This window comes from Notothenia rossii (genome assembly GCF_949606895.1).
Source record: "Notothenia rossii genome assembly, chromosome: 12".
NCBI lineage: Eukaryota > Metazoa > Chordata > Actinopteri > Perciformes > Nototheniidae > Notothenia > Notothenia rossii.
The window spans coordinates 21,428,117-21,449,224 of NC_136911.1; the positions used below are offsets into that span (position 1 = coordinate 21,428,117).

Sequence of the window (21,108 nt, forward strand, 5' to 3'; positions counted from 1 at the left end):
CGGGGGGGCAGAGGAACAGAATGTTTCTGTGGGGAGAACAACAGGCTTTACAGAGAGCGGAAAACGGGAGCTCTCGCTGCTTTGTTCCAGCAGGTGGAGCGCTTCTGAGGAACAGCTGGCTCTCGCCCTCCTGTGTGTTCGGGGCAAAGCCAGAGGTGGAAGAAGTACTCGGATTTAAGCAAATATAGCACTTCTAAATTATAAAAGCACTTTGTTACAAGTTAAAGTCCTGTATTCAGAAGTACAAGTCATCGGAATCACAAAATACTTAAAGTACCAAAAGTAAAAGTACACCTTTTTGTATAATGGCCCTTTTGCAGAATCATATATATATATATATATATATATATATATATATATTGAGTTACTATTATAATTAGTCATGTGTTTTCAACCCAGCTGGTACATGAAGAGCTCATTTGAATAACTTGATATACTGCTGCTACATACCTCATTGGTCAAAGTGTATTCAATAATTGATAAATATGTTGTATTAGCTAATAATCTAAACCTTAAAAGTAGTCAAATGCCCGCAATAGGAAATGAATGGGTAACCCTGCATTATGTTCATCCATCAGATCGTACACACCCAGCAAATCTACAAAATGTTGATTCTGGAAAACATTTTCAGTATCAATTCTTCGTATATTCACTGTGGTTATTCATGTAAACCAGTACTAGGAGACATTGTTTACAGCTTAAATGAGAGTAAAATAGAAATGTGTAATAACAGGTGACATTTAAGCAGGATCACTAAAGTAAGGGGGGAGAAACGAGACAGTGTTCGCCCAGCTGTGCATCCCACTATCATATTAATGGTGATCAATCGCCAGTGACAGAGCTGGAAGTGTAACACGGTGCAGCCGGCCTGTCTGGACACGCTCCCACGCACAGGAAGACTCCCAGGTTCATCATTATCACATTTTATGAGCACTCAGTCAGTCAGTCAGTCACTCAGCCGCTGCACAGTGTGCCATTTAAACGCTGGCGTCCCACCCACGCTGTTATCAGGGGGCAAAGTCAACTGAGACTTGTCCTGTTGGGCTGCAGGCGGACAGGGTCAGTTCAAACAGGCTTTCTGCTGGGGAGCGCTTCAGGGATGCATAGTGACGTCTTTTTGGATTATTATTAACATTTTCCTGGATGGACAACGTTTTTTTTTAATGGTTTTCGTGGATTTGTGTGCTACTGATTACACCTCTTAAATAAATTCCATTGGTCTCTTGCAGTGGGAATATGGAGGTAGGGATTGTTCAAACCTAAAATCTTCTTTAATATTTAATGCATGCTTCTTAATTCACCTTTTGGCTCTTCATTTGTGTGCAAGTACATTTCCCCTCTGTGGCACGAATGAAAGTATTCTGATTCTGCTTAAAGAGCTGTCTGCAGATCAAATAGGCCTCAATTAGGATTTATATCAACATCAGTAGCTTCATGTATCAAGATAATCTTCTCCCACTGACATAGTTAGCGTCTGACTTTGAGCTGGAGGGCTTCAGGTGACAAATCTCCTCGACAGAGATTTATCTTTCCCAACGTGTGTGTGTGTGTGTGTGTGTGTGTGTGTGTGTGTGTGTGTGTGTGTGTGTGTGTGTGTGTGTGTGTGTGTGTGTGTGTGTGTGTGTGTGTGTGTGTGTGTGTGTGTGTGTGTGTGTGTGTGTGTGTGTGTGTGTGTGTGTGTGTGTGTGTGTGTGTGTGTGTGTGTGTGTGTGTGTGTGTGTGTGTGTGTGTGTGTGTGTGTGTGTGTGTGTGTGTGTGTGTGGAAAACATGCTGTGCTTCCCTCTCTGGCTCGGCTGTCCGATTCCATCCTCCGCAGAGGTGGAAGAAGTACTCAGATCTTGAACTTGAGTAAAAGTAGAAGTACTCAGATCTTGTTCTTGAGTAAAAGTAGAAGTACCAGAGTGTAGGAATACTCTCTTACAGTAAAAATCCTGCAATCAAAATATTCCTCAAGTGAAAGTAGAAAAGTGTTGGCATCAAAATATACTTAAAGTACCAGAAGTAAAAGTAGTCATTCTGCAGATTGGATTAAGTACAAAGTAGCAACAAACATTGAAAGTCCAAGTACCTCAGAATTGCACTTAAGTAAATCTACTTAGTTACTTTCCCCACAGATTCTCAGTTTAACGCAAGACCCTCACAGCTCTGGATTCCTCGCTTTCATCCCCCCCCCCGGAGTCCTTCTTCTTTTGGCCCCCGGGGTCTGTGGGTGCAGGCTGAGAAACTCCAGATTGACTACAAGCCGTCCCCCTTGCCAGGATTGACCTCTCGCCATTGTTTCTGCCCGTTGCACAGGATTAACAAATCAATGTGTCAGGTAGACTGCAGTCAAGAGACAATGACCCAGTTCTGACACCACTGCCCCCCCCCCCCCTTCTGCCTCGCTGCAGCTTTTAATTAAAAAGACTTTGCTTAGCTGGCTCCATGCACTCCCTGGAGGATGCCTCGCAGCATTGTTTTGCTTTCTTTACAGCGAACTGGGGGGGGTGAGCGATGGCAAAAAAATGTAAGGTGAACACTTTTCCTCAAACGCTGTAATGTGGCGCACTTGTTGTCTAATCGGCGTGCAACACATGCTGCGTCCAGGTGTCTCTCAATCACAATCACCTTGATATTAAATAGCAACATACTAATTAATTATATTAAAGATAAAAATAGAAATTGCACAAAATACACACCCAGTAACAATATTTAAAAATAAGTGTAGCACGGGTAAGGCAGTGGAGTAGCAGCCAAGTAATCATATTAAAAGTATATATTGCAGATGTCGTTCGGTCGTTGCTTAGTCTAACTATGAGATACAGTTGTTTCAAGGCAATTCCCACTATATATATGATTGTGTTAGCGGCTGTGAGAGGCATTTTGAGATGATGTCCCGCCCCAGTGAGTTGATGGAAGAGAGTTTCTCATTGGTTTCAGTAATGTAAGAAAAGCGCTGAGGTGGTCAGAGTGTAAAGGATGCCTTTCTGTTTGTTGCAGAGGCAGCTTGACCTATTGCAAGGTGATTCATTCATCATATGTGCACTGGGGACAGCGATATCTGACCGCAGCAATAACAACCCCCCCCCCCCCTGTACAAAGGTGTCATCCTCTTGCCCTTGTCTTCTCTTTTATCCTTGTCAGAAAGCAGCTCCGGTTTTGCATAATTTCTCTCTGTCGCATGCAGGAAATGACCTCCTCCTTGCATACCTGCTCAGGCCTCGTTTTCAACTGCTGACGCTTGCATAACATCCTGATAAGAAACCAGGCATGCAGGTCAAACATGGTGTTCCTCTCAAGCCATTGGAGGATCCGTGGGCTTGGCGTTCCCTGGCTTTGAATGTCCTCTAAGGAGAAATGGTGCAGCTTGCTTTCAGGACAGATTGGAGTCGCAGACATTTCAAAATGTACATGCCTTTTAAAAACAGTCAGAAACAGAAAAGGTGACATTCCTTCATAAACATGTATCCCCTTAAACATGAGCAGAAAGTGCTTCCATTACACGCCCGAGCTGCAACAGCTGTCAGCGATCTGGCTGTGATTCCAAAGACTGTAAAAATGTTTTATTGCAAAGTAGAAAAAAGAAAACAAGCATCTTTTCCCTTTGCACATCATCGTAGGGAGTGTCTGCGCTGGAGCTGAGCCCAGTCATGTCTTCCCTCTCCCTTCACTTCCTTCACTTCCTTCCTTCCTCCCCTTGCTGACCTCTCTTGTCGCCTCGCTCTTCCCAGAAGTTGTGAAAGAGTCTTCCGTTTGTCAGAGCCACAGTACGTGACGCTCTTATGTCCCGTATCCAAGAAGCACACTGCCTTCCTAGCATGTTAGTATTTAATGTCAGTTGCTTCCTTCCTGGAACACGCTGAGGTGCTCTAGCGATGAGATATTGTTTCCTCAGATGAAATGGCCTTCTCTCTCCTCCACGACTATCTTTTGTCTTTGCCTGTCTCTCAAAGGATTGATTGTTTTTATCGCTGAACCAGCAGACAAAGCAGAGCTGTACACACTAACAACGAGAAGACATTGAACATGCTCCTGCTGCCTTTAGCCTAGCTTTCATTAAGGGAATGGTTGAAATGAAAGGTCTGTGGCGGCCTGATTTGGTCACCTCTGTGCTGAGCCCTTCACTCTAATCAATGCATTTGCTGAGCTGATGGGATCTGGAGGAGGGTGAAGGGTCCAGTAATTGTTGACTTATGCGAATGGGCCTGATTGATTGCTTCCTGCGCCACGGAGAACTTCCACTCTCAGCTGAGTGCAGCACGAGATCTGGATGCATGCGGTCTCACATGGCCGAGATCACGACCTGTTTGTACCAATAACACTGCAGAAACGCCTCTGTGAAAGATGCCTTAATGTGTTCACTCACCACACACTGTATTATCATCAGGTTAGTTTATTTAAGTGCTTTACATACATTACAAATAGACTTTGTAAATACACATAATGCTGCAAGAAAAGCTGAAGTGCAAAGTTAAAACCTTTTGAAATGACTTCTAAAAAGCAAGGTGTTTGTAGAAGGACCCACGGCTGTGGCAGACCTCACATTCTCATGGACTTTGTTCCAGATCTTCAGAGCATGAAAACTAAAAGCTGCCCCTGTGAATTTGACAAAACATCAAAGCTGTGAAGTGTGAGTAATGTGCTGATGAGCCCCCCCCCTCTGCTCTCTCCTGCAGATTGTTCGCACCGGCGCCATGAGTGGGCTTCTCAAGAGGAAGTTTGAGGAGGTGGATGAGGACCCATGCTACTCCTCCCTCTCCTCGGACTTCTCGGGGTGGGACTCGGAAGGGGAGAGCTGCTACTCGGACACCCTGGACTCCACCCCCAGCAACCCCAGCTCGCCTGCAAAAACCTACAACAGTGAGTGTCCTTTACCGGCAGCACTAAATCACAGAGGGGCTGATGCTACATGCTATTTAATGCACTGTCTCTGTGGAGGCTCTGATGGGAGAGTTAAGGAAGTTAGGCGGCTGGCAGCCCATCAAACATTTCACAGGAATGATTTCAGACTTCTGCGATGAATATCCCGTTTGATTTGATGGCCTAAAGCTGCAAAATGGCTAATCACATTATGCAGTGGCTGCTCACCAGACAGAGCCTCACCTTGCCCTGAGGAGGGTTTGGTTCAAAATACTAAAGAAAGGTGACTGACTGTATTCCCTTCCAGTTACATGTAATCAGATTACTGTTATGTTTCTCAAAATGTGTGTAGTGCACAGTACAACAGGGCAATATATATACATAGACTCATATATATATATACACACATTCAGAGGTATACTAACACACATTTGGACAGGACATGGTGTGTAGACGTTAATTGTAACAGATTACGTGATTGAAGTCCCACCCTGGGTGCGTCTGCTGGCCTTTTGAGGGACCGGTCGGTTGGAGAGGGATCGTAGGGGGAGAAGGCCAAGCAGTTGTGAGGTTTCCAGGATGGCGGGGCAGGCAGCCAGGAGGAAAAGATGGAAGTTTGCCAAGGCTGGGAACACACAACGCCTTGTCTGGAACCTGGGCATGCACCCAGCACAGGTGCTGAGAGAGGCTGGGTGGAGGGATACAGAGGGAAAGACGGGGGAGTATAGGACAATCAAGAAAAGAAGGCATGCAGACACATTCGGAGGATCGGATTGGAAACCTATAATCCGATGTTTGTGTTGGACGGAAAGCAAAGTGCTCTCATTCAGAGGTGTCATTTGTCTCTCCTGCGGGTGTCATGAGCCTGACTGCACTTTATGGATGTGGGGCTGGAACTGGCAGTTTGGTTTATCTGCATTGCCCCGAAAGGCACATTTAGACGACATAGTGGAGCTATTGTCTGTACCTGCATGGGGGGGGGGAGGGTGCTTTCCTTCCTACTAGCTCCATTTATTAAACGGAGGAGAGTTGTTTTGGGTGTGTCCCGAAAAAACAAACAAGGAATTACCCACCAAATAATGAAGGTGTGAAGTAATGCTCAACACAGTGTTTAAAGGGCTTTACTGTCACAGCCACAGGGTAGATTTGCATTGATACAATTAAGTCACAGGCTCCTCCCACAATGTAACATAATAAGACATACAAAAAGACTAAGTGCAAGTGATGCAGGAGAAGTGAACTGTATGCATTCCACATATGGTTCTACTTTGATTGAATGGTTGTATTGTATTTGTCTGAGTACAGTAGGATGGCTGGTGGCTGTGGCTCTTGAATGTTCCACCAGAGAAAGGACCTTTGACCCCTCTCAGTTACCGGGCAGTTTGTGGGGATGCTCAGCTTGCAAGGAGGCCACTTTTTATTCCACTTCCACTTCTTCCGGAAGCCTGAGCCTTTTCTCACCCGTCTGTGATCCTGGGTTTCCTCCACACTGTCGGTCACCACGGGGAAATTCCTAGGTTGGGTGTTTTCCGTTTGTCGCACACTAGGACAAGAAAGGAGGTGGGACGTGTTCTCTGTAGTGTAGGTTTCACTTTACAGGATGTGAGAGTGTTGGACTCCTGTTAGCAGTCTTTTAATTTGGTACATGATAAGGTTAGGCAATAAATCAGAGGGGTGTCCTTTTACTGTCTGTTCAGCGAGGTCTGCTCAAGTCTTACACAGTGGAGCATCATGCCATCTAGTGGCACTTAATAGTCTGTATGCCAGCAGTGTGGACCTGGACCTTTTGAGTACACCAACGTGTTATGTTAGTTTCATTCATTAGCATATGCAGTGAATAGCAAAACAAAATGGCTTGACCGATTTGGGCAATTTTTGTGTGGTTTTGAGTTATATTGAACATGTTGAATCCATTTCTGAGATTTTAAATATAACAAATTGTAGCTTTGAGCCCCTAAACATTCAAATCGACCCAAAATTCATGAAATTCTGGTTAAAGATGCCATGTTTACTTTTAGAACTTTCTGAGCGCCAATTTAAAAATGTTCCAAGGGCGGCTGTTGTTTTAAGCACTTGAGTTCGATGTATCCTAAACCTACTCTCCCTCCATCCACAGCCACGTCCATCCTTAAGAAGTCCAAGAGAGCCAGACGGGGCAATGTGACCTTCGACCAGGTGACGGTGTTCTTCTTCCCTCGGTGCCAAGGCTTCACCAGCGTCCCCAGTCGAGGAGGATGCACTCTGGGAATGATGCAGCGCCACAGCGTTCTCCGCACCTATTCGCTTGCTGAGTTTGCCGTGGAGCAGCGGCTGCTACGACGGGAAAAATTCCTCAACAGACTCAGGGAGGAAAAGCTGGAAGCTCTCAAGTTAAAGGTAAGCAAAGTTTGCCTCAAAGTGGAACGGATCATTTGACTCGTACTTCTAATGAAGTACAAGATCTCATCGATGCTTTTTTCCTCCACTCCAGCTGACTAAGAATGGAACCCAGGAGAACGAGGAGGCGGAGCGGCTGACGGTGGACGACATCCCCGAACAGGACATCGACATCGGTGGCGCCAATCTGGACGAGTGCTCTTTCCTCCATCCTTACCCGCCCAAACGGCGCTACGCTCTACTCAAAGAAGCCGGCGTGAAGAAGGTCGACAAGGACGAGAAGAGGCAACTGCACGAGCTGAGGATCTCCAGGGAAAACTGTGGCTGTGACTGCCAGGGCTTCTGCGAGCCGGAGACGTGTAGCTGCAGCCTGGCCGGCATCAAGTGTCAAGTAAGAGCCGTTAGATTGAACACAGAAGCTTTGGACATTGGAAAAGCTGCGGTTTAACAAGAGGCACTACATCCACATTTCACAAGTCATTTAACCACTTCCTTCTGCTTCCCTCAGATGGATCATTCCTCCTTCCCATGCGGCTGCACTAAGGACGGCTGCGGGAACACAGAAGGTCGCATCGAGTTCAACTCCACCCGGGTACAGACGCATTACATCCACACCATCATGAAGCTGGAGCTGGAGAAGAGGCTGGAGGAGCAGTCGAGCCCGGAGGAAAGGGATCAGAGCGCCACCTTAGTGCCCTCGTACGCCTTCACTTCGGACCTGGCAGGAGAGAACAGCTGCAGCAGCGACATGACGGACTTATCGGACTCTCAGAGCGAGGACTCCGGGGCGGGCGAGAGTCCGTGCGATCACCACACCCAGCTGGACGACAACGGCCTCAGCATTTTGAGTTTTAGCGACACGGTGGGCGGCTCTAGAAGTGGGAACTGTCGAGACATTTGCTACCCGGATAAACATCAGGACCACCTGTCCACGGAGGCCTTCAGCAGCTTCAGCATGGCAGACTTTGCAGACGAGAACGACAATATAGACGCCGGGCTGTTGGACGATCACACAGACAATCGGGCGACAGACTTTTTGGATGAGAACGCCAACCAGGGGAACGCTTTATTTCACGGCGGCAGTGTGCCACGAACGCCGTCCCCGAGCATCGACCGCTCGGCGAGTTACAACATGGACCTGAGCCTCTCCTCGGAGTCGGACCTGGAGTTCTTTGACGGGTTTCCCTGCTTGGGGCCCAGCTCGCTCTACAACTCCCTGAAGGAGTACGAACACATGGATAACTTCTTTCAGTTTCAGTTGCCTAGCTACCCCTCCCTCCCTCAGGCCAGCGACCCCGGGACCTGCCTCTTGGAGTCGCTGATCGGACTCTCCGAATCCGTCCCTGAACCCCCCGCCACATTTACAGACAATCAGCTGTTGGAGGAAGCCATGAAATTGTCTGTGATGGAGTCTGTGAAAGTTTGACGAAACTAGTGGACAGTGCAAGTAAAAAAAAAAAGAGGAGGGAACATGCACATAAATGTGATTTTTGGAGGAAGCTGTGATTTCCCTATTGCCTAATAAATGTTCAAATTCCAGACTTGCCTTCAAAAAGTTAGCAAAGCAGTGTGGGATAAATGCTGTGTGAGATGGCAGCTAGTGTTAAAAATGCAAAATGGAAATCAATTTGGCCCTTAGTAACCAATGATGGCTCTGCAGCTCCTAAGAAAGCTATTTTGACCAAACCAAGATCACCAACCATGTGATGAACAGGAAGTAAAGCTGAACTGGGGCCAGGTTGGTAATCTCCACACAGCTGAATGTGCACCTCAGGGATTTTTCTAGCTTTCTAGCTTTTGGAGGCAATGTATGGTGACCATTGCTGTGATGGCCTTCATGTAAAACCTGAGTTAAATCACACGTGTTCTCGTATTGGGCTCACACTCGGATGGCTTTGAGTTGGTACGGTCCACCCTGTTAAAGCTAGTGGACTCTTCCTCCTCAAGATCTCACCTTTGGGTGTTATATGGTACAAAAGAAATCCCTCTAAAAGCTCCTCGATCAGCACTTTATCTGTGAAAATGTTTGAAAAGGCATTGCTGTGGTTGTATGGGGTCGATTCAACAGTTCAACGCTAAATTATGGAGTTCCTTATTTATGAGAAAGGAAAACGCTCATACCATTTAAAGCTGTAGCTTGTTTTATCTCTATTACTTTGTTTTAAATTATTTCCTTTCATGATTCTATTCTATTTATTTCCGCCTACTTTCACTCGAGAAGCACTGTGGTTATTTTTCACCTCAAAGTGCTTCCTTTCCCCCCCCATTTCACATGATGGCATTGCTATGGGAAATGGGACCACAAGTCCATCAGAAAGTATTTAATATCTATTCTCTTTTACATATAACTTTTTTTTTTTGATAACTTATTACACCATCATTTCATTAGCTATTTAATTTAAGACATTTTGGCAATAAAACGGGGGTGTTGTGAAGTTTACTGGATGTGCCTGCTTATCAGGGAGCCTGATAGTGCTTCCATTTAAGCTTTGGGACTGAAAACTGTGGAATCTCCCGAATCACTGAAACTAAATTATGGGTCCATTGTATCGCTGCCTATAATGTAACCATAGAAAAATTACACTAATATTTTATAACTAATTTATGTAGGGTCGACAAAGAATTCTAATCACTGACAAATTAAAATATTTTATTAAAGAATGAAAAAAAAATTCAATCCGGGACAAACTTTGTAATATATGAATTATAGAGAAATGTATACTTATGAAGGTTATGGCGCTCTAGCATTCTGAAGTATTTTTCCCAGAGGCAGTCTTATGAGTAGATGTCTTAGCGAAATGCCACTAAAACGGAGTAAATTGCAAAGATCAATTTGATTGTATTCTGAATTTCTTGGAAGTCTGTGACTTGGGTTACACTATGTATTGAATTAAACAAGGGGCATTGTGGGTAAAAACTGCATATATTATACAGTTTTTATCGCACACACAAACCCTGAAAATGAAAAAAGTTGCCTCATTCATGACAGAACAAGACAGTGGAGGACACTAGAGAGTGTATGTACATATCTCACCCTTTCTACAGCTGTTTCTGCAGCCTTTCTGGACCCTTTAGAAATTATGCATGCAGGTCCCGTTTGTTAAAACTTGTTCTGATTAATTGTATACTTTGAAAAGTGCTGAATGCACATCGGAAATGTATTATTCGCTTTTTGCCTTTTTTGAGTATTTTAAAATCCATCCGATATGTTCTCACGCCATGAAGAGGGCACTGATTCTTTTTGCAAGCCAATGTTTGTTTCTCTTGTACAAAAAACATCGTGAAGAAATGGCATCAGTGAGTGTTCATCAATGTAATGTATTACAGTACAGCTTTTTTTTTACATTTTGTTTTCAGAAAAGAAACGTGTCTTACTTTTTTGCTGTACATATTTCTGCTTGAATGGTCCTGCAGAGCAAACAAAGCTGCTTTATTTTTTACATATTCACACTTTAACCCGCTGTTCAAAACAGTCTCTTTCATCTAAGCCATTTGACAGCCTGTCCCTCCAAATAATAATAAAAAAAACATTTTCTAAAAGCTCTTGTTTGTCATATTTGTTGAAATTACATTACATTAAATTACATGTTACTTATTAGATGCTATTATCCAAAGCGACTAACATACTCAATACTGTGGACAATCCCCCACAGGAGCAATTAGGGGTGAAGTGTCTTCAGGGACACATGACATGCTGACTGCGGTGGGGTTTGAACACTAACGCACTAGTCTACTGCGCCACACGCCTCCTACATTGACCTTTATGCTACATAATAACCCATAGGAAAGGAAACATGCCTATTAAACCGATGTGTTTGATTTATAAAGCGTGTGTAATGTAATCCTCTCTTCCTAACTGGAAACATATCCAGTGTTAACATACTTAAACCATACACTAAAGCCTTTATGACATTAGTCTATGCATTGGCAGTCTTTGGGGTTTTTTGTGTGTAAACCACAGGAATCCATGTGGTTTCTGGTCTCCATGGCTAGCAGAACAACACGGTGTGATGTCATCATGCAGCAGTCTCCTGACTACCACCACACACATGGCTAGAAATCCCAGACGAGAAGGAAATGTCAATCCGGTGACTGCATTTAGCTTACATTGGCCACCGTCAAGAAAATGTGGTTCTTGTTAAGTCTTTAGGTCGTTTTTTCAAACATTTTAGGGGGTTTTCGTTCATTCTGGATACATTAAATGGACACTGTGCAACTTCAACCGAAACACGATCGATCAAAAATATATGTAAGACCGTTTTTGGCCAATGGGGTTGCAGACTTGGAGGTGAGATGATCTTTAACCTTTAGCAAAGTACATGGTATCAAGTCTGAACATGAACCACTACCGCCATCTTGTGGCTAAAATAAGAACTACAAGCAACCCTCTATCATATTAAACACACATGAATGCGATGCAAATTCATTTTATTTCCGACGTTCCATTGTTCAGCCTATTGGATAATCTGGAAAAAAACAAAGCAAACAAAAGTCAGGAAATTGAAATATGCAGATGTGGATATGTATTAGATATACCAGGAGGCTCACTGAGTGGATCCAGTCCTGGAAGGAAGACACTCTGGTGAAGACGGTGGGTTTGTTCAATTGATTGCAGCCAGATGGACCGTAGCTGACGACACCGTGGACCCTCCAGGCCCCGCCAGTGTAGCAGCTCAGGGGCCCGCCAGAGTCGCCCTGGGACAACGAGAAGATTGTTTGTCAACCCTGTCAGAGACTCTATGACTCAGCCTATCATAACAACCTAATAAGGCTGTCCAACAACATCATCTCTGACCCAAACCATGTTCTGAACAGAGAATATGAACGGCTACCATCTTATGGGAGATACAGGGTGAAGTCAGAGTGAAGCATCCTTTTTGCATCAGTCAACCCTCACAGTAAATACAGAGCTGAATCCCGGATCAAATGCACGCTGAAGGCTCTTTGAGCAGGTTTTCTCTCAGTGATTGTGTTGTTATGTTAAATGTTTGTTGTTTGTTTGTCATGTATTGTGTCTTGATATTTGTCCATGTGGATGTTACACATGGAGCTGCTGTGATGCAAGTCAAATTTCAGACTTGATCTGACCATTAAAGTAAAGTATGTCGTATCGTAAGAACAGAGGGGCCAGTGTGGAGACCATGCAATGAGAGGTACATTATATACGAGGAATTTGCTCAACCCAATCCACTTTATTTCTGGACTTACTGACTGTCCTTTATTTTATTTATTTTTTATTCTAACCTTTTATGCTCTTAACCTTTTTTATATTACCATATTGTATTCGATATGCTAATTAGATAACTTTTGATTTTATTGTATTTTTTTCTCGTTGTTTTTAAAGTGTGCTATATAAATGAAATGTATTATTATTTTTAAAGATGTGTACCTGGCAGCCTGATATGACTCCATCTCCTCCAGCACACACCATGGTCTTCAGAGCGATGCTGCCCCACCAGTGAGGCCTGGAGCACATTGAATGCTCCACCACTGGGAGGGGGGCCACCTGCAGGATGTTAGGGAGGCTCCCTCCATCTGTAAACAAAGACAGTGTGTGAAGATTTCTTTAAAGGTCACCTATTATGCAGAATCCTGTGTGTGTGTGTGTGTGTGTGTGTGTGTGTGTGTGTGTGTGTGTGTGTGTGTGTGTGTGTGGCCTAGCATTGTGGGGACCTAAATCTGTTTACACAGTCACGTGTGGGGACTCGCTTCCCTTATGGGGACAAATTGGAGGTCCCCATAAGGGGAATCATTCATTTTAGGGTGGAGACTTGGTTAGGATTAGGATTAGTGTTAGGGTAAGGGTAAGGGTTAGGCATGTGTTGGTTAGGGTTAAGGTTAGGATAAGTCTCCAGGAAAGGCATGTAAGTCAATGTAATGTCCCCTGAAGTGATGTATACATGGTATGCGTGTGTGTGTGTGTGTGTGTGTGTGTGTGTGTGTGTGTGTGTGTGTGTGTGTGTGTGTGTGTGTGTGTGTGTGTGTGTGTGTGTGTGTGTGTGTGTGTGTGTGTGTGCGTCCTCACAGTCCATGAGTCCCCAGCCGGTGATGTAACAGGTGAACCCGTGAGGAAGCATCTGATCCGGGTAGGGAAGATCAGCGATGGCCACGTAGCCGTTATCATACACAGGGTTCGCCAGCCTCAGGAGAGCAATGTCATTTCTAATAGAGAAAATACAGTTTTTGAATAAGTTATAGTCTGTTTGCCAGCTCATAGAGTCTTATTGAGAACCTGGAAATGCTGTGTAACCCCGGCTATCATGTTTCCATGTACTTGTGCAAGGCATTTCAAAGCACTACATGAGGGAAAGTGTTAATACCAGTTGGTTTGTAGCCATAAACGTGAAAGCATAGGATGCCTTAACCCTGTAACTATCCCCTTGGGCCTTTACTGTCAATGAAAGGGTGCTTTGAGTGGTGACACTAAGACAACTTGCTCTCTTTACCCTCTGGCAAGGTCTCCATTCCAGTCTGGATGGACAGCAATCATGTCCACGCGGCTGAACTGCTCACTGCCGTCGTACTCGTACAGGTCGTACTCCCCCACCACCACACGGTACGCACTAGCATCCATGCTGATCGTAAAAAATCAAAGACACACTGTGTTTACTTACAAGCAGACAGCGGGAATCAGCAGGACAGGAGTGACAGGATCTGTGGCATTGATTGGATGTATGAGAGCAAACCTGAGGATACAGTGAGCTGCAGTCATGATGTAGAAACTATCAATGATAGTGCCTCCACACATGTGGTAGTATGAGCCATCGTTGTATGAATCATGCTGGAGAGAAGCCTGAGAGAACACAGAGAATAAAATACACACTGATACCAAAAACACAATGTTATATCAGAAATCTATCAGCATAATGAGGTCAGATTAAAAGGAAGCTATTTACCCAAAGGATATAAGTAAAAAATACTAGCATCACATTACATTCAATCTGTATAAATAATGTTTTAAAATAGTGCTCATACCTGCCATCTCCAGGTGTTTGGTCTGGCGTCATTGCCTCCTATGACCCTCTCATTGTTCACCTTATGGTTGAAAGGTGTTTCAGCACAAATCAGCCCTTTGGTGCACACGTGAGATTGGAGACAGTTCAGTTAAATGTGCACAAAACAGCACTGAAAATATGTTTTTGGGAAAACTTACCAATGCAGGACAGGAAAGCCACAAGACGAATCATGTTTGAGCTCTGACAACCAGATACTGTTTACCTTCACCTATTTATATCAGTTGGTGACTGGATGACCTCCAGGAGATATTAGGTAACCACCTGCCAACTCAGCACAACACGCGGATGGATCCTAATCAAATGTATGATTTTCTTTTGGTGAGGACGAGCAAACACTTCAGCAACCCTATAAATCTTTTAAAATCTAAATATATTTGGTTATATAGTCATTGTTATGCCACTTTTATTCATTTAGGAAAATGTTTGAACAACATTTCATATCATGGTGGGAAAAGAGCAGGTGCGTTCACATGTTCAACTATCGACTGAACATTTTATCCTTCCCACGGTTATTGATATGCTTTAGTTATCTCTAGGATAAGTTTAACATCAGTATATCAGTATAGGACATTTTGACAGATTCGTATTTGGGTGAAAATACAGATGTTAATGTGTTTATAAACATATGTAAGACATACAAAAAAGACTATTTAGCTAGACTAAGTGCAAGTGATGCAGGAGAAGTGAACTGTATGCATTCCACATATGGTTCTACTTTGATTGAATGGTTGTATTGTATTTGTGTGAGTACGGATGGCTGGTGGCTGTGGCTCTTGAATGTTCCACCAGAGAAAGGACCTTTGACCCCTCTCAGTTACCGGGCAGTTTGTGGGGATGCTCAGCTCGCAGGGAGGCCAGTTTTTATTCCACTTCCACCCTCCACCTCTTCCGGAAGCCTGAGCCTTTTCTCACCCGTCTGTGATCCTGGGTTTCCTCCACACTGTCGGTCACCACGGGGAAATTCCTAGGTTGGGTGTTTTCCTTTTGTCGCACACTAGGACAAGAAAGGAGGTGGGACGTGTTCTCTGTAGTGTCGGTTTCACTTTACAGGATGTGAGAGTGTTGGACTCCTGTTAGCAGTCTTTTAACTTGGTACATGATAAGGTTAGGCAATAAATCAGAGGGGTGTCCTTTTACTGTCTGTTCAGCGAGGTCTGCTCAAGTCTTACACAGTGGAGCATCATGCCATCTATAGTGTGTTTGCAGGCAGTGTGAACCTGGAAATGTTGAGTTCACCCAAAGTGTTATGTTAGTTTCATTAATTAGCAATAATGAAAAATGTCAATCCGGTGACTGCATTTAGCTTACATCGGCCACCGTCAAGAAAATGTGGTTCTTGTTAAGTCTTTAGGTCGTTTTTTTCAAACTTTTTTTTTTTTTTCGTTCATTCTGGATACATTAAATGGACACTGTGCAACTTCAACCCAAACACGATCGATCAAAAAATATGTGTAAGATAGTTTTTGGCCAATGGGGTTGCAGTCTTGGAGGTCAGATGATCTTTAACCTTTAGCGAAGTACATGGTATCAAGTCTGAACATGAACCACTACCGCCATCTTGTGGCTAAAATAAGAACTACAAGCCACCCTCTGTTATGTATGAAACACACATGACTGAGATGCAAGTTAATTTTATTTCAGATGTTCCATTGTTCAGCCTATCGGATCATCTGGAAAAAAACAAAGCAAACAAAAGTCAGGAAATTGAAATACGCAGATATAGATATGTATTAGATATACCAGGAGGCTCACTGATTGGATCCAGTCCTGGAAGGAAGACACTCTGGTGAAGACGGTGGGTTTGGTCTCTTGGTTGCACATGCCGATTGGACCATAGCTGACGACACCGTGGACCCTCCAGGCTCCTCCAGTGTAGCAGCTCAGGGGCCCGCCAGAGTCGCCCTGGGACAACGAGAAGAGAGGGGCCAATGTGGAGACCATGCAGTGAGAGGTAGTGTATACAAGGAATCTGCTAAAGCTGCTGTGCGGATATTAAAAGCGGTAGCTTTGTATATGTTGGGGAAATCCTGAATGTCCTCTTCCAACATGAGAGTAACTTGATAACAAAGGTATCCCAACTGTAGCTGTGAACATGACAGGATGTGTGATTACCTAGAAGAGCATCAGGACTGTTTGAGGCATATGATAGCTATGTGATTAACATGATGATTCAGCCTCGATGGAGAGACATATGACAAGCATGATCATTTCTGACGCTAATCTGAAGTAAACATTGAATACTGCTTTCTATTCCTCCATCTTGTGACTGTGGAACTCCCTCTCTTGGATATCAGCATGTGAAGGACACTGTTCAGGAACTAGTTGATGCTCTGTATGTGATGACTACTTCCATTCTGGAGAGGATCACAGATACATGGATCCTGAGATTCAAGCTCAAGCCGGGGACCAGTGATATTTCTCTAACAGTATACAAATGTACACAAATATTCAGAGGGTTGTGCAGGAGAGACAGTACTTTATCTGCCCCTTAATTATACAGCAGTCTTGTATTTATGGATACCAAATATCCAAAGATGTGTACCTGACAGCCTGATACGACTCCATCTCCTCCAGCACACACCATGGTCTTCAGAGCGTTGGTGCCCCACCAGTCATGCCTGGAGCACATTGAATGCTCCACCACTGGGAGGGGGGCCACCTGCAGGATGTTAGGGACACTCCCTCCATCTGTAAACAAAGACAGTGTGTGAAGATTTCTTTATTAGATGTAAATTAATGGTTGAATCCTATTGTGTGTGTGTGTGTGTGTGTGTGTGTGTGTGTGTGCGTGTGTGTGTGTGTGTGTGTGTGTGTGTGTGTGTGTGTGTGTGTGTGTGTGTGTGTGTGTGTGTGTGTGTGTGTGTGTGTGTGTGTGTGTGTGTGTGTGTGTGTGTGTGTGTGTGTGTGTGTGTGTGTGTGTGTGTGTGTGTGTGTGTGTGTGTGTGTGTGTGTGTGTGTGTTTGCGTCCTCACAGTCCATGAGTCCCCAGCCGGTGATGTAACAGGTGAACCCGTGAGGAAGCATCTGATCCGGGTAGGGAAGATCAGCGATGGCCACGTAGCCGTTATCATACACAGGGTTCGCCAGCCTCAGGAGAGCAATGTCATTTCTAATAGAGAAAATACAGTTTTTGAATAAGTTAAAGTCTGTTTGCCAGCTCATAGAGTCTTATTGAGAACCTGGAAATGCTGTGTAACCCCGGCTATTATGTTTCCATCTACTTGTGCAAGACATTTCAAAGCACTACATGAGGGAAAGTGGTAATACCAGTTGGTTTGTAGCCATAAAAGTGAAAGCATAGGATGCCTTAACCCTGTAACTATCCCCTTGGGCCTTTACTGTCAATGAAAGGGTGCTTTGAGTGGTGAAACTAAGAAAACTTGCTCTCTTTACCCTCTGGCAAGGTCTTCATTCCAGTCTGGATGGACAGCAATCATGTCCACGCGGCTGAACTGCTCACTCCCGTCGTACTCGTACAGGTCGTACTCCCCCACCACCACACGGTACGCACTAGCATCCATGCTGATTGAAAAAAAATCAAAGACACACTGTGTTTACTTACAAGCAGACAGTGGGAATCAGCAGGACAGGAGTGACAGGATCTGTGGCATTGATTGGATGTATGAGAGCAAACCTGAGGATACAGTGAGCTGCAGTCATGATGTAGAAACTATCAATGATAGTGCCTCCACAGATGTGGTAGTATGAGCCATCGTTGTATGAATCATACTGGAGAGAAGCCTGAGGTAAGGTAAGGTACGTTTATTTATATAGCACATTTCAGACACGGAGGCAATTCAAAGTGCTTTACATGATTATTAACACATGATAATAGAACAGAGAGGAACACAATAAATAAACATAATGGAATAATAGTTTCATAAAAACAATGCATTAATGAGATATTAAATAGTTTAAAAACGGCATTGTAAATACGGTTGGTGCTAAAACAAGTTAAAAGGCTTCTGGGTAAGCAGCTGTAAAAAGTAGTGTTTTTAGCCTCGACTTAAAAGAACTCAGCGTGGGTGAAGACCTCAGGTTTTCTGGAAGTTTGTTCCATTTGTGGGGAGCATAAAAACTAAAAGCAGCTTCGGCGTGTTTGGTTCTGAGCCGTGGAACAATGAGTAAGCCCGCCCCCGATGATCTCAGAGCTCTGGAGGGTTCGTGACTGGGCAACATGTCAGACATATATTGGGGTCCCAAACCATTTAATGCTTTATAAGTTAACAATATAATTTTAAAATCGGTTCTGTAAGCTATGTGCAGTGCAGAGACCTGAGTACTGGGGTGATGTGTACTCTTTTTGTTTTGGTCAGGACTCTGGCAGCGGCGTTCTGGATTAGTTGTAGTTTTCTAACCGATTTTTTTACAGAGACCTGTAAATACACTATTACAGTAATCAAGCCTGCATGCTAAAAACAAAGGCGTGAACTAGTTTTTCAAGGTCTTGTTGAGACATGAATGTTCTAAGTCTGGCTATGTTTTTCAGGTGATAGTATGCCGATTTAGTAATTGTGTTGATGTGGGATTTGAAATTGAGGTCGGGGTCCAGAACTACGCCTAGATTTCTCACCTTTTCCGATGTATTTAGCAGTAGGGCTTCTAGTTTAGCGCTTACTTCAGCCCGTTCCTCCCTTTTGGCACCAAAGATAATTGTTTCTGTTTTGTTTTTGTTTAATTTTAGGAAATTGTTGCTTATCCAGCTACTGGTGGTTTGTTCCATGCAGTTGGTGAGGGATTGTAATGGTCCGTAGTAGCCAGGCTTTATTGTAATGTATAACTGAGTGTCATCTGCATAATTGTGGTATGACATTTTGTTAACTTTTAGGATCTGGGCTAGTGGAAGCATGTATATAGAATTGGATCAAGAATCGACCCTTGGGGAACTCCACAAGTCATTGCAGTTTGTTGCGATTTAAAAGAACCAACAGACACAAAGAAGTCCCTGTCCTGCAGATACGATTTGAACGAAATTAAGTGCTTTGCCAGATAAACCAACACAGTTTTCGAGTCTGTCCAGTAATATCAAAAGCGGCACTGAGGTCCAGCAGTACCAAAATAGTGATTTGTCCCTTGTCTGTGTTTAAATATATATCGTTTAAGAAGACCCTCATAAGTGCGGTCTCAGTGCTGTGATGGGCTCTGACTCCAGACTGGAGAGCATCAAAGCAGTTATTTTGTGCCAAAAAAAAGTTGAGTTGATGGAAAACAGCTTTTTCTATAATTTTACCCAAGAAGGGTAGGTTTGAAATTGGCCTATAATTCTGCATGATTGAGCAGAAAAACAGAGAATAAAATACACACTGATACCGAAAAGACAATGTTATATCAGAAATCTATCAGCATAATGAGGTCAGATTAAAACGAAGCCTATTTACCCAAAGGATATAAGTAAAAAATACTAGCGTCACATTACATTCAATCTGTATAAATAATGTTTTAAAATAGTGCTCATACCTGCCATCTCCAGGTGTTTGGTCTGGCGTCATTGCCTCCTATGACCCTCTCATTGTTCACCTTATGGTTGAAAGGTGTTTCAGCACAAATCAGCCCTTTGGTGCACACGTGAGATTGGAGACAGTACAGTTAAATGTGCACAAAACAGCCCTGAAAATATGTTTTGGGGAATATATTTACCAATGCAGGAAAGGAAAGCCACAAGACGAATCATGTTTGAGCTCTGACAACCAGATACCGTTTGATTTTACCTATTTATATCATTTTGACACTGGAAGACTTCCAGGAGGTATTAGGTAACCACTAAGATACCTGCCAACTTCAGCACATGTGGATGAATCCTAATCAAATGTATGATCTTCTTATGGTAAGGCAAACACTTCAGCAACCCTATAAATCTCTTAAAATCTAGGTCTATTTATAAATATATTTGGTTATATAATCATTTTAATGGTGCTTTTATTCATTTAGGAATTTCTTTAGACAACATTTCATCATGGTGGGAAAAGAGCAGGTGCGTTCACATGCAGCCAATTTCAACTATTGGCTCTAACAAAACGTTGAGATAACTAAGGCAGGTCAATAACCATGGGAAGGATACAATGTTCCACAGCACGCTATCAGTATAGGACATTTTGCAGATCCGTATTCGGGTGAAAATAAAGATGTTAATGTGTGTATAACAAACATCAAGTATTATGCAAATAACCCTCATGCCCCAAATGCCCTAAACCTAAATGGAGTATACATGCTGTTAATTTTCTGTTTCATTGTAACTTTATGGAAGCTATGGAGCTTAACTGAAGGTAAAGCCAATGGTGTATAGTGTTTACTCAAGTAATTAAAAGTAGCTCCACTTTTACCAGCTGTGAGATTATTGCAGCAAAAGGAATCATTTAGAACGATTCCTGAATGGGACATTAAGCTGAGTAGGCCTATGTGCTTTTACTTTTGGTACTTAAAGTATATTTTGATGCCAATACTTTAAGTACGTTTTTAAATGCAGGACTTCTACTTGTAACTGAGTATTTTTACACTTTTTTCTACTTCTACACAGTAAAATCCGGAGTGTTAATTAACACTGAGTCTGAGATAAGGACGATATGTTCACTAGCTCTCAGTGTTAAAATTGAGTCTTTAAGTGTTCATTTATCACTTAAATCCCTCCCTTTAAGTGTTAATTTAACAAGTGTTAATGTAACACTTAAAGGGTCAATTTTAACACCGCCAGTGAACATATATGGTCCTTATCTCAGTGTTAAATTAACACTCCGGATTTTTACTGTGTAGGCCTACTAGTAAAATATCCAAGTACTTCTTCCACCACTGGGTAAAGCTAGTGATGAGTTGAATTAAAAGATATAAAAATAGGCTTTGTTTTCGTCACATTGTACACAATATCAAGCTTCAAACGTCCCA

At 43.3% G+C, this 21,108-nt stretch overlaps 3 protein-coding genes across 5 annotated transcripts in view; 1 reads left to right on the forward strand and 2 right to left on the reverse strand.

Moving 5' to 3' along the window:
• csrnp1b (cysteine-serine-rich nuclear protein 1b) overlaps positions 1-10,756 on the forward strand; it is a 75,709-nt gene extending 64,953 nt beyond the window's left edge. For 2 of the 3 annotated variants that reach the window (XM_079661076.1, XM_079661075.1), the window contains 4 exons: positions 4,657-4,840; positions 6,957-7,216; positions 7,311-7,607; positions 7,725-10,756. In XM_079661076.1, coding sequence (XP_079517202.1) covers positions 4,675-4,840; positions 6,957-7,216; positions 7,311-7,607; positions 7,725-8,642 — 1,641 coding nt within the window. In that variant the 5' untranslated portion in view covers positions 4,657-4,674 and the 3' untranslated portion in view covers positions 8,643-10,756. Of the gene's footprint in view, positions 1-607; positions 1,243-4,656; positions 4,841-6,956; positions 7,217-7,310; positions 7,608-7,724 lie in introns of those variants that run through there. The other variant, XM_079661074.1, reaches the window with a different exon arrangement.
• A 620-nt stretch (positions 10,757-11,376) lies between these two features.
• On the reverse strand, positions 11,377-14,586 carry LOC307026050 (elastase-1-like). Its single transcript, XM_079661133.1, has 8 exons — positions 14,370-14,586; positions 14,192-14,286; positions 13,903-14,009; positions 13,663-13,791; positions 13,242-13,378; positions 12,606-12,751; positions 11,765-11,911; positions 11,377-11,682 (listed from the first exon to the last, which is right to left on the reverse strand). Exons 1-8 carry the CDS (start codon positions 14,401-14,403, stop codon positions 11,671-11,673), a joined length of 807 nt encoding a protein of 268 aa, XP_079517259.1. The 5' UTR covers positions 14,404-14,586; the 3' UTR covers positions 11,377-11,670.
• A 1,261-nt stretch (positions 14,587-15,847) lies between these two features.
• On the reverse strand, positions 15,848-19,932 carry LOC307026049 (elastase-1-like). Its single transcript, XM_079661132.1, has 8 exons — positions 19,870-19,932; positions 19,690-19,784; positions 17,867-17,973; positions 17,626-17,754; positions 17,205-17,341; positions 16,775-16,920; positions 15,985-16,134; positions 15,848-15,902 (listed from the first exon to the last, which is right to left on the reverse strand). Exons 1-8 carry the CDS (start codon positions 19,901-19,903, stop codon positions 15,891-15,893), a joined length of 810 nt encoding a protein of 269 aa, XP_079517258.1. The 5' UTR covers positions 19,904-19,932; the 3' UTR covers positions 15,848-15,890.
• Between the last annotated feature and the right edge of the window lie 1,176 nt (positions 19,933-21,108).